Source organism: Mirounga leonina, unplaced genomic scaffold (assembly GCF_011800145.1).
Source record: "Mirounga leonina isolate KUSES-001 unplaced genomic scaffold, KU_Mleo_1.0 Mir_101222, whole genome shotgun sequence".
In the NCBI taxonomy this organism is placed as follows: domain Eukaryota; kingdom Metazoa; phylum Chordata; class Mammalia; order Carnivora; family Phocidae; genus Mirounga; species Mirounga leonina.
In genome coordinates, this window is record NW_023270085.1 from 1,120,683 (window position 1) to 1,135,141 (window position 14,459).

At 39.1% G+C, this 14,459-nt stretch overlaps 1 protein-coding gene across 1 annotated transcript in view; it reads right to left on the bottom strand.

Moving 5' to 3' along the window:
* The window catches only part of IL1RAPL2 (interleukin 1 receptor accessory protein like 2), a 1,205,338-nt gene that overhangs the window by 624,517 nt on the left and 566,362 nt on the right, over positions 1-14,459 (bottom strand). Inside the window, exon 3 of the mRNA XM_035007492.1 lies at positions 8,395-8,668. Within this exon, the coding sequence (XP_034863383.1) occupies positions 8,395-8,668 (274 nt within the window). The remainder of the gene's footprint in view (positions 1-8,394; positions 8,669-14,459) is intronic.

Below are 14,459 nucleotides of genomic sequence, written 5' to 3' on the forward strand. Positions count from 1 at the left end.
TATTCAACTATTTCATTTTCATAACCAGTGCATCAGTATGTCCTGTCAGGTCATCCTTCAATACATATCTTGGCTCCATTCACTTTCCCCATCTCCTTAGCTACCACCCCAATCCAAGCTTAGCATCATATATCTCCCCTCAACTGATAGAATTGCTTCCCAACTTGGTCTCTTTCCTTATCTCCCTACAATCCATTCTCACTGGGGCAGCCAGAGTGATCTTTTAAAAATGGAAATCTGATCGTGTTATTCCCCAGTTTAAAATAAACGGACGAGGGGCACCTGGGTGGCTCAGTTGGTTAAGCGACTGCCTTCGGCTCAGGTCATGATCATGGAGTCCCGGGATCGAGTCCCGCATCGGGCTCCCTGCTCGGCGGGGAGTCTGCTTCTCCCTCTGACCCTCCCCCCTCATGTTCTCTCTCTCTCAAATAAATAAATAAAATCCTTAAAAAAAATAAATAAACGGACGAACTATAACACTCTGTTTTGCCTCTGATTAAATAAAAATCAACTTCTTATTCTGGCCCACAATATGCAGCAGGATCTGACCTATGCCTGCCTCTCCAGCCTTATCCAATACTATTTTCCCTCAATTCACTGTACTCTCCCCAGACTGGCCTTTTTAGTTTCCTTGAATATAACAAGCCTGTTCCTGTTTTATGACCTTTGTACTTGCTGTTCACTCTGACTGGTACACTGTTCCCATAGATCTTCACAAGGCTGGATCCTTCCTGCCATGTGGGTCTCAGCTTATAAGTCCCTTTCTCTGGGAGGCCCTTCTTGACCACTCAACCAAAAACAACCTTCCAGTCACTCTTGTAACATGACTTTTTTTTAGTCTGACCATCAGTACTACCCAAAATAGTCTTGTGAATGTATGTTTCCCCCACTCTAGAAGGTAAGTTCCAGGCGAGTAGGAACTTTAATCTGTCTTGTTCAATGCTATACGCCAAACACCTACTGCAAGTGTTCAAAATATCTTAAGTTGAATAAACAAATTTTCATTTTCCAGGTGAGGAAATCAAGGCACAGGTCACACAACTAAAATACACCATTACTCCCTCGGTTAATATTGGAGTCAAAACCTAGTAGTACAGAGTTTGTAAACTGTGAGTCTACTGGTTGAATCTGAGTAGGGACTCCTGGAAGAGGAGCCCAGAAAATTAAAAAAAATGGGGAAATTTCATATAAATATTCAGATTTCAGGTTTTTCTTTAAAAAATCAGAAGATCTGGCAATATTTGGCCTATATTCCTATATGGTAACAATAATTTGAATGTCAGGTGGCTGCCCAACTTTAACTGAGACATAGCTCATTCACTCATTCAATAATCACTTGCAGAGCATTTACTATGTGCCATATACTTTCTAGGCCCTTGAGCTTTATTAGTGAGCAGAATAGACAAAGATCTCTATCCTTAAGGAGCTTAAATCCTAGCATAATGAGATAGAAAATAAGCAATAAATATGATAGGTAAATTATATATATCATAAAAGTTTATAATTGCTCGGGAAAAAATAAGAGCAAGGTAAGAGTACAGGGGATGGGGACTGAGTGGAAGAGAATCTTAGGATTATATATAAATAAAATAGCCAAGGAAGATGCATCGATAAGGTTAAAATAGAGGAAACTGTATAATTGAAGGAAATGAGGGAGTTAATCATGTAGCTATAGGAGAATAAACCATTCTAGACAGAGGTAACAGTCAGTGCAAAAACCCTAAAGCTGGAGTATACCTGTCTGAGAGTATACCTGTTTGAGAAACAGCAAGGTCAGAGGGTCTTGTAAGCCCTAGTAAGGTCTTGGCTTTAATTCCAAATGAAATGGGATGCCATCGGAAGGTCCTGAGTACAATAGAAACATTATATGACTGCTGGTATTAAGAACAGATTGAAGGGAGACATGTAGAAAAGCAGAGAAACCAATTAGAAGTCATTGCAACAACAGAGGTAAGACATGGTGGCTTGGACCAGAGTGATAGCAGTGATATGGAAGGCACAGTCTGTGCAATCCCCAAAGTTTGAGGCAGTTAAGACCCTGTGGGGTACCTGGGCACCTGGGTGGCTCAGTCGGTTAAACATCTGCCTTTGGCTCAGGTCACGATCCCAGGGTCCTAGGATTGAGTCCCATATCAGGCTCCCTGCTCAGTGGGGAATCTGCTTCTCCCTCTGCCTCTGCTCCTCCTCCTGCTTGTGTTCTCTCTCTCTCTCTCTGTCTCTCTCAGATAAATAAATAAAATCTAAAAAAAAGAAAAGACCCTGTGGGATAACCTCTTGACCAATGGGACATGGGAGCTGAGAGATAAATTCTCTATTTCTCCTCCTAGGTCAACTATCTTGAAATAACCTCCCTCTTCCCCTGCCTCACTTCCCTTTTCCTATAGGAAAAGGGAAATATATACATATATGTTGTGTCCTTGGGATTATAAATATATTATATATAAAAGGGAAATATATAAATATATTGTGTCCTTGGGATTATACTCCCTAATACACATTAGCTTTTGCCTCATGTTTTGTTTTCTAGGAACCTGTGAAAAGACAGGAGGAAGATCAGAAGTTCGGTTTAGGACATACTCCTTTGGACACCAAGCAGAGATGCTGAAAAGTCTATTGGATAAAAGATTCTGTATTTTAGGAGAGAGATCTGGGCTGGGAGGTATACGTGTTGGAGTTATCAGTGTACAGATAGTATATAAAACTGTAAGACTGTATAAGCAAATCATGGAGGGAGTAGGTATGGATAGAGATGAAAAAAACCTAAGGACCAAACCCCCCGCCCCCCTAACATTAAGGGGGACTATGAGGAACCAGCTAAGGAACTTAAGAAAGGGTAACTGATAGAATAAAAGGAAAACTAGGATAGTGTAATTCTCTGCAAGTCAGGTAAAGAACATATATCAAAAAGAAGGGGTTGATCAACTGTGCGAAGGGCACTGATTAAGTAAAAGAAAGAGTGACAATTGACCTGACCATTGGATTTAGCATTGTTGAGGCATTGGAGACTTTGATATGAGCAATTTTGGTGCAGTAGTGAAAGTAAAATTCTAATTGGGATGGGTTTAATAGAGAATCAAGACTCTAAAGACAGCAGTTTTGTTTTTGTTTTGTTTTTAAATAGTTTTGCTGCAAATGGAAGCAAGGAAATGGGCAGTGGCTGGCAGGGGAAGTGGAGTTGAGAAGACTTTTTTTTCTCAAAGATTTTATTTATTTATTTGAGAGAAAGCTAGAGAGAGGACACAGAAGGAGAGAGCACAGAGGGAGAGGGAGAAGCAGACTCCCCACTGAGCAGAGAGCCTGATGTGGGGCTGGATCCCAGGACCCTGGGATCGTGACCTGAGCCCAAGGCAGATGAGATGTTTAACCAACTGGGCCATTAAAATCAGGCAAAGTTACTGTGCACTTATATTTATTTATTTTCTTTTTCATTGTGGAACATTTCAAACATACTCAAAAATAAAAATAGCAATATAATGAACCCTCACATACTAGTTGTACAGATTCAATAATTAGCAACATGCTACATTTCTTCTTTCAAATACCTGTACTGCCTCAAATTTTCTGATGATGTTGTTTTGTTGGAGTAATAATCACTAAAATGTGATGAATAACAAGGCAAGTGCCACGCCTCAGGGCTGGATAAATGCACTAAGGAATGCTTTAGAAAGAGTTTATGAGACATTCAGATTTTGAGAACCTCATTTATTTCAGTGATTACTAAAGACCAAAAATAGTTGGGCTATGTTCCCATTTAAGAAGGGGGCTCCTTGTTCTGTTTACTTTGTTGGAGAGATAAATGGTCATAATGGTTTTTGAAGCTATTAACTGGTTCACTTCACTTGGCCATTGTGATACCCAAATGCTCAGGTTTCTACAGATGTTTGATAATACTTAGTCATTCTTTTCATTACCTATGAATTAAATTCAGGATTATATAAATATATCTGTCTTCATCCACAGCTTAAATCATCCCTTGTTCCAAGTTGTTGGCAAAGTGATATGTGGGATTTTGTCAAATAAGATTAGTCTTGTCATTTTTATCCTACTAAGTGCCTCCACTGAAAAGATTCAGGTGGGAAGCAAGGGAGACAGTAATTCTTGGACTGGCACTGCCTCTCAAAATATGACTCACTTCTCCATCATTTCTCTATTACTATAACCCTTCACTAACATGCTGAGAAATTCAACTAACCACTCTTGAGACTGGCCAAAGAAAAAACATAAAAATAAGTGATTGGCTACAGAAAGATCACAAACAGTAAATTTCTCTTGCTATGATTCAAATGGGTGAATAATATTACTAAATATTTCATATCTGCATTTTGAAACACACTGAAATTAACAGACTAATTTTTAATGAGGTCAATAATGCACAGAAAAAAATCATCTATAATTACCTTAAAGCAGTATCTAATTGGGGATTTTAGGTGGATACAGATATTGTCAAATTCAGAGCCTTTTTCACTATAAATGTCACTCTCTTGATAATGGCATAAAATCACCTATATGGACTGAATTTCTCACTTGGCACATATTTGGAGTCAGTGGCTAGTACTATATCTGAAAAACATACACAGCCAAATGCCAGCTACATGACTTGTATCATTCTGAAAGAGATTATCTCTATCTCTGATTTGACAAAACAACTGTTGCTTCCTTTAGAACAGTGCTTCCCAAACTTTTTTTTTTTCTTACCAAGGCACACATGAGGTATGATATTCAAGTTTCACCCACCCCATCAATCCCAGTCACTCCCTAAGATCTACTGCATGAATAAAAGATCTACTACATGAATCTAAGCCTCTGCTCAGTGTGATATCATCCTTTTCTCTTCTACTGATCTACATGTGAGTTAAGAACCACTGACTTAGATGATATCTACAATAGATACAAATTTAATCTGATGTGTACTTGAAAGAGAGGGCCACCTGCAGGGAAGGATTTCAGGGGCCCTGAGAAATCCCACTTGTGCATGAAATACTGCAAGGCTTTGTTTAAAAGAAATTGGTGGGGCACCTGGGTGGCCCAGTCGTTAAGCATCTGCCTTCAGCTCAGGTCATGATCCCAGGGTTCTGGGATCGAGTTCCACATCAGGCTCCCTGCTCCACGGGAAGCCTGCTTCTCCCTCTCCCACTCCCCCTGCTTGTGTTCCCTCTCTCGCTGTGTCTCTCTCTGTCAAATAAATAAATAAAATCTTTAAAAAAATTTAAAAATTAAAAAATAAAAGCAAATAGGCTGTCAACTGAGAAGGCCTAAAAGCAATCACACCCCAGTAGCAATGAGCATACTTAGCATGGAAATCTTGGTTTCTAATGCCATTCTCCATAAAAGGAATGAGGGCTCCTTGGAAAAGTGGCTGGGCCAGGACTAGGACTGAGGCAGGAAATATATAAGATAAGCCTGGAGCATCTTATAGTGCTGAAATATAAAGAAATGCTCAAAATACACACATACACACATACAGATACACACACACACACAACAATGAGGTTATGTCAAAGGAACAGATACGCCAACTGAAAGAACTCCCGATGGACAGAGGTAGAAGAATTTGAGCTAGAAAATAAAGTAGCATTGGATTATTACCTAATGTATAATATAAATACCCGTGAGTCCATACTGATTAAATAAATAGGAGTAAAGAGACAAATATTCTATGCAGAAGAATTATAAGCCATTTTATGTAACTACTCTGCCCTTGATGAGGTGGGGCATAACTCCCCACTCCTTAATATGGCCTGTGAATAACTAGTTTCTTCCAAAGAGAAGAGTACGAAAAAAAGAGGGGAAAAAAGTAACTTTACTGTTGAGAAAGAAAAATATTACCTCAAGCCAGGTGATCAAGGTCAATATCAAAAGTGATAAGGCATACTGAAACTCTGTATCCTTGATATGATATAAGGAGAATATTTTACATCTGTTGTCTTCCCCCAAAAAACATATTATCCCCATCTAACCATGAAATAAATATCAGATAAATCACAACTGAGGGACATTCTACAAAATATCTGAACAGTACTATTCAAACTGTCAAGGTCTTAAGAAATAAGGAAAGTCTGAAAAACTCCCACAGCCAAAAGGAACTTAAGGAGACCTAACAACTAAATGTAATGTGTTATCCCAAATGGGATCCTAGAATAGCAAAAAGACATTAAGGAAAATCTGAGGAACTCTGAATAAGTATAGACTTTAGTTAATAATAATGTACCACTATTGGTTCATTAATTGTAATGGATGTTCCATAATCATGTAAGATGTTGATAAAAGGGGAAATGGGTATAGGGCATACAGGAACTTACTGTACTCTCTTTGCAATAATTCTATAAATCTAAAACTGTTCTAAAATTTATAAGTTTATTTAAAAGCAAATGGAGGGCTCTTTTATTACAGCACATTTTATAGGGACAAAAAACTGGAAACAAAATACATGCAAATAAATAGGAAAATAACTGACCAAATTGTGGTATCATACACTACTAAGCAACACAGAATATTATATACTTAAAAGGTTGAGTGAACTCTCTATCAGTTGACTTGGAAAGATTCCCACTATGTATTTTTCTAAGAAAAGAAAATGCAGAGAAATATGTAACTCTTCTTTTATTTTGCAAAACAATGAGGAGAAAATCCCCATGTATATATATTTCAAAGAATAGGGAGAAGGCATGCAAGGATACACACTAGATTATTAACATTGCTCAGAGTAGGAGAATGGGGTTAGAGGAGAGAAAAGAGGAGAGGGGTAGCAAGTATGGGGATATAAGCAGGGCAAGGAAAATAAGCAATAATTAAATTGATAATTCATTATCAGTATAGAACATCTATATAGTGAATTGATGCTTTGCAAATAAAATTTTAAATCTATGAAAACAAAAAAACAAAAAAGCAAATGAATCAGAAGGAGGAAAAGGGATCTATTTTAGATTACCAGATTTAATGAGGGTGGGGGGCAGAGTGGAGGTAAGCAGGAAAAGAGTAGCAGCACCCTAAAGAATATAGTGTCAGTCACTGAAGCCGAATTACCATCCTTTTCTCAATTTTGCCAAGAGATACCCAAGTAGGTGAAAATATTGATTATCACTAAGGATGTGATGAGAATTTCTGCCAATATCCTGGCGTTTTTGCCCACCACAAACAGAAACTAAACTCACCACTTGCTTCCCCAACACTCCCCCCTCAAAACACACAAGTACAAAAGTGATGCCTAGAGCATCAGGAAGATTATTTATACACCACCTTGTTCTCCTGGCCTTTTGAACAATGAGGCCTCACCAGGGGTTTCGAAGTGCTTTTGATGAAGAGGTGACACATAGCTTTGGCATCAAAGTCCACAGGAGACAAAAATAGGAAGGGTCTGCATTTCCAAGAAGTTAAAATCAAATAATAGAGTGTAAGTCCCTGGTGAGCAAGATCAGAGACTCCCAAAATGGCAGAAATGAAAAGTGGTTTAAAGGTCATCTCAGTTATCTACTTCAATACCTAATGCAGTCTCTATCTGAGATTCTAGATCCTAGATTCTAGCACCAGGGCAGAGGGGAAGGAAGGACATATTGTAGAATCCCAAAGTATAAAACAGATTGCTTTTCACAGTAAACTCCTTGCAAGAATGAATTATATCTGTGATATGTTCCCTGTAAAGGACCTAGGAACTCAGGATGACCATGTGTTTACAGGGTTCCATGTTGAATATTTAGATACAGTGGACTCAAGCTCATATTGCAAATTATGTGAAAACTTTCAACAGTAGCTCATTTGCTAAGAGATCTCCCAGTAGCATCTGAAGCTATTTTCCATCAACAAAAAAAAGAGAGACCTTGGCCTAAATGATACTTTAGGCCATTTTTATGGTCAGATATTAAGATCATTGAGCCAACTGGCTCTATTAAAATACAATTGTTAATATAAGACCCTAAGGTAGGGGTGAGTTGAGGAAGAAATGAATCACAAACTTTTCTAAATTATATGAGCATACACAGTAAACGAAAGTCCCATTTTCTGGGGATGCCTGGGTGGCTCAGTCATTAAGCGTCTGCCTTCGGCTCAGGTCGTGGTCCCAGGGTCCTGGGATCGAGCCCCGCATCGGGCTCCCTGCTCCGCGGGAGGCCTGCTTCTCCCTCTCCCACTCCCCCTGCTTGTGTTCCTGCTCTCGCTGTGTCTCTCTGTGAAATAAATAAAACCTTTAAAAAAAAAAAAAAAGTCCCATTTTCTGAAATTTGATAAGAATTTACTGTCTAGTTCCAACAAATAATCAGAATTGAATTTACTGAAGCTCTACATGCACTGCAACCTTTCAATATATCCACCGTATAACGTGAGCCACACCTCTATACACTCCAGGTCCAATCAAAAGACTACCAGCTATGGTATTGAGCAACATTTTCATGCAGCACTCACCTCAAAACACAAGTGTAGAATCCACTGTCTTGTGCCTCAGCTGAGTGAAACCATATTGAATCTTCTTCTTTGCTCATCCTGACCTCTGAAAAGATGATGGGCTCTTCCAAATCACCTTTGTTTTTGTACCACATAAGCCTGAGCCCAGTGCTCTGGGCCATGCTATAGTTGGTGCGAATATAACTGTAGAAAAGGGCACATTTCACTCGTACTGGTTCACCTGCCAAAGCCATGTATGTCTTGAGATCCACTGACCAGTCAATGCAGCCATCCACTGAAAGAAAACCAGATTGGGCATGAAATGCAGTGAGCATTGCTAATACTAATGAAGAACAACCATCATTGCCAACATGTACTGAGGACTTACTGTGAGCCAGGCTTCACAGAATTTGCATGCCAAGTGCTTTACATAGATTACCTCATTTAATCTTCCCAGTGATCCTTTGAGATAGATCAGCATCCTCCTTGGGCCTGCCAGTCAGAATCCCTATTCTAGCTCTGTGCCTCAGGGGAATTTCCAGTTCCCTACAGTAACCTTCTGCGGGGAGTTGACTGGATCCTCCAAGGAGCTCCAGCCCTGGTGCTTATGTGCTTGTCCTGGGGCCCCACCACTAGGTCCCAATTCCAGCAGAGTAGCCTGGCAAATGGATTACTCCTGCCAGTCATATGGTATTGGTTTCACAGGGTTGTGTGAGATTGGATTGCTAGGATGACACTGACATGTAGATTTTAGGTGACTCCAATTGTTTGGACAGGAGCCCCACAAAGGAAATACTTCCAGGGGACCCTTGTACAACCTAGGAGCAGCCCTGAGATTCACTTATGAGTCTTATTCAACAGACAAGAAAACGGAGACTCAGAGAAGTTCAGTGACTTTGCCCAAGGTCACACAGCTAGTAAGTGGTAGAAAACCAGTCTCTGACTCTACAGACTGTGTTCTTAACCCCCAGCCTATACTGCCTCTGCCTGTAATTGTGACAGGAACGACTGTGTTATTTATTTGCCTTTGAGAAAAGTTGGAAGCAGTAGGCACCTAAAGTGATTATTTGCCATTCTCTACATGCCAGTTTTCCATGGTATGACCTATTAATAGCAGATATTTAATCACAGTTCGATTTTTTTTATACCCTAAGGCCTCCCTTGCTGTTCAGCTGGTGTTAGCTCATGGGAATATATTATATTAATGTCAGCTTTAACCAAATACTATTAGGTGGGTAAGTGTACCATTAAAGAAAAACATATGCAGTAAATTCCCTCTTTTCCAGAATGGTTGGAAATGAGATACTGGCTAATTTAATATGCTAATCAACACAATTAGCAAAGATATTTTACCTCCAATTACTTAATTTCAAAGAATTTCATCAAATTGTGTTACATCCCTTTATATTACTTGATTACCCTTTATAAAATAATCCTTTCATAAACTGTATAAACACTGCCATTTTAAAATTACATGTTTCACTTATAATTTTGTAAACTGATCTGCTTCCTTTTTTAGATGTTGAGAACTCTGTAGCCATGTGTTTATCTTTTAACCTCAGTTGACTAGAAGCTCAGGGCTAAATGCAATATTCAAATGCAATAACTATCTTTTTTTAAAAAATATTTATCTATTTTAGAGAGAGAGAGAGAAAGAGAGAGAGAGTGCGGTGGAGGGAGAGGAAGAGACTCTTAAGCAGACTCCATGCTGAGTGTGGAGCAACTCCAGGCTGATCTCATAACCCTGAGATCAGGACCTGAGTCAGAACCAAGAGTGGGACACTTAACTGACTGTACCACCCAGGCAACCCCAAATGCAATAACTACCTTACCTCAAGATTTTGCTTTCTTTATACAAGGGTTCTTGACCTGGGATTCAAGGACACCCAGGGGGAGGGTGCCTGGATAGACTTCAAGGTTGTTGTGCCTATTTGCATAGTTATACTTTTCTGGGGAGATATTCCACAGCTCTTTAATAGATCTTCAAAGGGGTCTACAGCCCAAGAAAGTTTTTGAATTCTGTAGTTTCTGATCTCTCTTTCTGACTTCCATTTTTTACTGCCCTGCTACATATGGGCTTTTATTATAAGCTGCCTCAAATCCTCTTATGTATGTGAAATATTCATTGGAAATAAATTAATAATCAAATAAATAACTCATTCTAAATTTATAGTGAAGGGCATTTGAACTTTCTTTGAGGATTCAGAAGGCACCGGATTCACCACTATGGATTTTGATGACCATTATGCACTGTTGAAGCCAAGAAGGTACAATGGGATTAGACTAAGTATGTACTTATGACTAGCTATCTCTTGGGGGCTTTTTTATTCACTCCCTGGTATCGGTCGTTTACCTGTCATGTGTCACTCTCATAACTGTCAATAATAGAGAGGAGAGATCTGCATTAGTTAAACCTTCTGGGTCATGGTAAATTATGGCAATCCATTTCTGGATTAATTTTAGTATTTATTGTTTTATCATCTTTAAATGAATTTTATATTATTCCTCTTTATGGATTGTCTGTGACACTGTCCCCATGCATCAACAACAAAAACCTGGGGATAATTTAAAAAGACTCTTTAATAGTCCAGTTTTTTTCCCCTAACCCTAAGATGCACAGCAAGTGTTTTTGAATTAACAAATTTGGCTTAGTGAAGTAACTTCAACCTCTATAATTACCTACTTAATAGAAAAAAAAAAAGCTTTTGGAATGTTTTTTCCATTTGTTCCCTAAATCCCTTTAGTTTCCTCCTTTAAACGATCTGTTGTATAATCTCCCTTTTACAATGTTAACAGGCTGGTTTGGCCTATTAGTGACAGGACATGGTTGGTACTGAAGATAATCAAAATATCTGCTCCTGAGACACACCGATCATGCTCAAAGGCAGCTGAAGACATTTAATTGCCTTTACAATTAGCTTTATCATACAGACCTTGAGAGTATACTGAGAATTCATTTCCTTTTAAGTACTATTTGAGCAACATGTATTTGATTTAATAGAGTCATAGTTCCTTTTCCTCTGTTCTTTTGTTTAGCTAGCAGAGAGGAATTATTTAGTTATAAGGTAGTCATTAGGCAGAAAATAGATCTGCAGTAATGGGGAAAACAATTTCCCAATGCTATCCCCTTTATTCTTTTCCTTTAGTATTCACAAGTTTACAATATAAGGTATTTCAAGAAACCTGAGGGAATCTTCCCCAAAAGTAGACAAAGGGTATGATACCAGGGATCCGTGAAGGCCCATGTGCCACCAAATATTTTCCCACACCGAACTTTCATCAGTAGAAATCCATTCTCATTAGTTGAGGCATTGTAGTCTTATAACTAGAGAGTATTGGACCACTACTAGATTCCAACATGATGGTATGACTTATTTCTTTTGGATTTCTATTCCTAGGTAAACAAACAAAGAGTAGTAGAGCAAGAGGGGATAGAATACGATATAGTATGAACCATGAGAGTCTATGGACTCTGAAAAACAAACTGAGAGTTCTAGAGGGGAGGGGGGAGGGGGATGGGTTAGCCTGGTGATGGGTATTAAAGAGGGCATGTTCTGCATGGACCACTGGGTGTTATGCACAAACAATGAATCATGGAACACTACATCAAAAACTAATGATGTAATGTATGGTGATTAACATAATAAAAAATAAAAGAAAAAAAGAATATGATATAGTACATTCATTTTTTAAATTTGGGAGTAGTGAAGCAACTAAGAAGGATGTACTGCCGTAAGAGACCTGGAAAATCAGGTGGCTAGGCAGCAGGAAGGGACCGAAACGGTGAGGTTAAGAGAGAAGCACTGAAAGGTGTAAGAGGGTCACAAAAAGGCAGGAGGAGGAGAAAGGTCACATACAATTCGATTAGCCAAGGTCATTGCAGGAATTAAAGATGGTGCCACCAGAAGTCACCAGTGCAAGTCACATTTCTCTCATGAGAAGGAGCTGGCAATAATATGCCACACTTTCAGGGCCCCTCACACGTTGACACTATACATATTTGGCAAATAGGGATCTGTGATGCAGCTGACAAAGGTGCAGACTATAGCCAGGTTGGGGACATAGTGGAATTGAGTAGCCCACAGAGGAAGCCAACCTGCAAGCTTGATCTCATCAGCACAGGCCTGTAATCCAGAGTGATCCAGCCCCATTCTGTTTACAACTCCAGCGCCCAAAGAGCTCCTGAGAAAAGAGGTTTCTGGACAGTCCAGCTTCTCCCACAGGTGATTGGAGAACTGGGTTTCACTGACCAGCCACAAGTGTAAATAGACACTACAAGAAGGAAAACACTTTCCCACCCCAAAACAGTGAAATTCTACAGTTGAAGTGAAGCTTGCTATAGCACAAGCTCATTAAAAGTGTAAGTGAATGCTGCTTGTTCTCTGCTTCACAGTAACTCAATATGGTTATAAATATTCTTGTCATTCCATCAGAAAATACCTCCTATTTCTAAATTATCCATTCTCTGTTCACTCCTAAGTCTTATGAATAGCAATTCAAGTATTAAAAAACAACAACAACTGCATTTCTTTAGATTTTCATCTCTATTCTCTGGATTTACATTTCTGTAAGGCTCACAAAGTTATTACTCTAGGTTTAGTCTTTGGCAGAAATGCTTTAATATCTGAACTATCCAAAGCAATTATAATGGAGCAAAAAAAGTCATTCTTTAAAACCCAGGTCTCTGGGCACCTGGGTTGTTCAGTGGGTTAAGCCTCTGACTCTTGGTTTCTGCTCAGGTCATGATCTCAGGATCCTGGGATAGAGCCCCATGTCTGCCTCCCAGCTCAGCGGGGAGTCTGCTTCTCTACCTCTCTCTGTCCCTCCCCCAAGCACATGCTCTCTCTTTCTCTAAAATAAAAATAAAAATAAAACTTTAAAAACTTTTTTTTTAAAAAAACCCAGGTCTCTATTTTAATCATTTTCATTCCATCTGCCAAACAAGTGTGTTCTTAGGGAGTCTGATATGAAGATTCAAACAGGAAAAAAAAAGTGTATGAGCACGTAAAGGGACATACCAGTATCCATGCAATTTATTTTGCCAAGAGGAGACTCATAGGACTAAACTCTAATACAATCACATGGGAAGTTCCCTGGGTGACAAAAGAAAACCTATTTAGCCTCTTTATAGATAAGCCTTGGCTTTCTCCTCAACCAGGAGAGGAAAACCTGCTACACCTACCTGCTGTGAAAACAAAGCTCTGAGAAAAGTTTATAAATCCCTAAAAGAGGATAAGATGTTGTTATCAACAGTAATTATATTACTTTAGAAAAAAATATTGTGTACAGTAAAATTACAGACTCTAATGGCTATATACATTACAATTTTTTATTGGGGGGTAGGATATATAGCTATGGTTAGAATTGCCAGTTCTGGATTTTTATCCCAAATTAGAAATCTGTTTAGGTAAAATGGCTAATTAGCACAGCAGAAAATATGCAAGCTCCAGATATCTTGATGATATTCATTACAACTTAAGTCCTCTGCCTCAGATGTATATCTGGTACTAGTTTATTATGTGTTTGTGATTCATAAATTCATTTGTTAAACCATCTGTTGTAACTATTTTTACAGCCAGCTCTCCGATTTGTGATCAACAGGGCAATTGTTGGGGGCAATTCATCAAATCACCACTAGAGGGGGAGCTGTCCAAGTTTTTTGTGTAGCACTCACCTTTCCCCACCTAACCTCTAAACCAAAAAATTGCAATCTGCCAACCACTGGTTGCTGGGGAGGGATCACAGCACAACTGGGGATGCACCACTGTGGGTGACAGAGGGAGCCAAAAGTTGAGCATGCAGCTGAGTTCTTGCTCAAACTGGGTAATCAGGTTACACACACAGCAGGTGGATGACCCAGCACAGAAAGGTGCAACAGCAGCTACTAGCGTTCATTGAGCCCTTGGTACAGAATAGCTGGGTGCTGTGATAGGTGCTTTGCATGTATTTTTTCTCATTTCATTACCTGTTAACTCTGGGAGGTAGGGACTCTTATCATTCCCCTTTTCTGAGAAGAAGAAAAAAAAAAAAAAACCTCAGAGTTAAATGACTTGCTCAAGGTCACACAAGTTGTGGTGGTAGAGTGT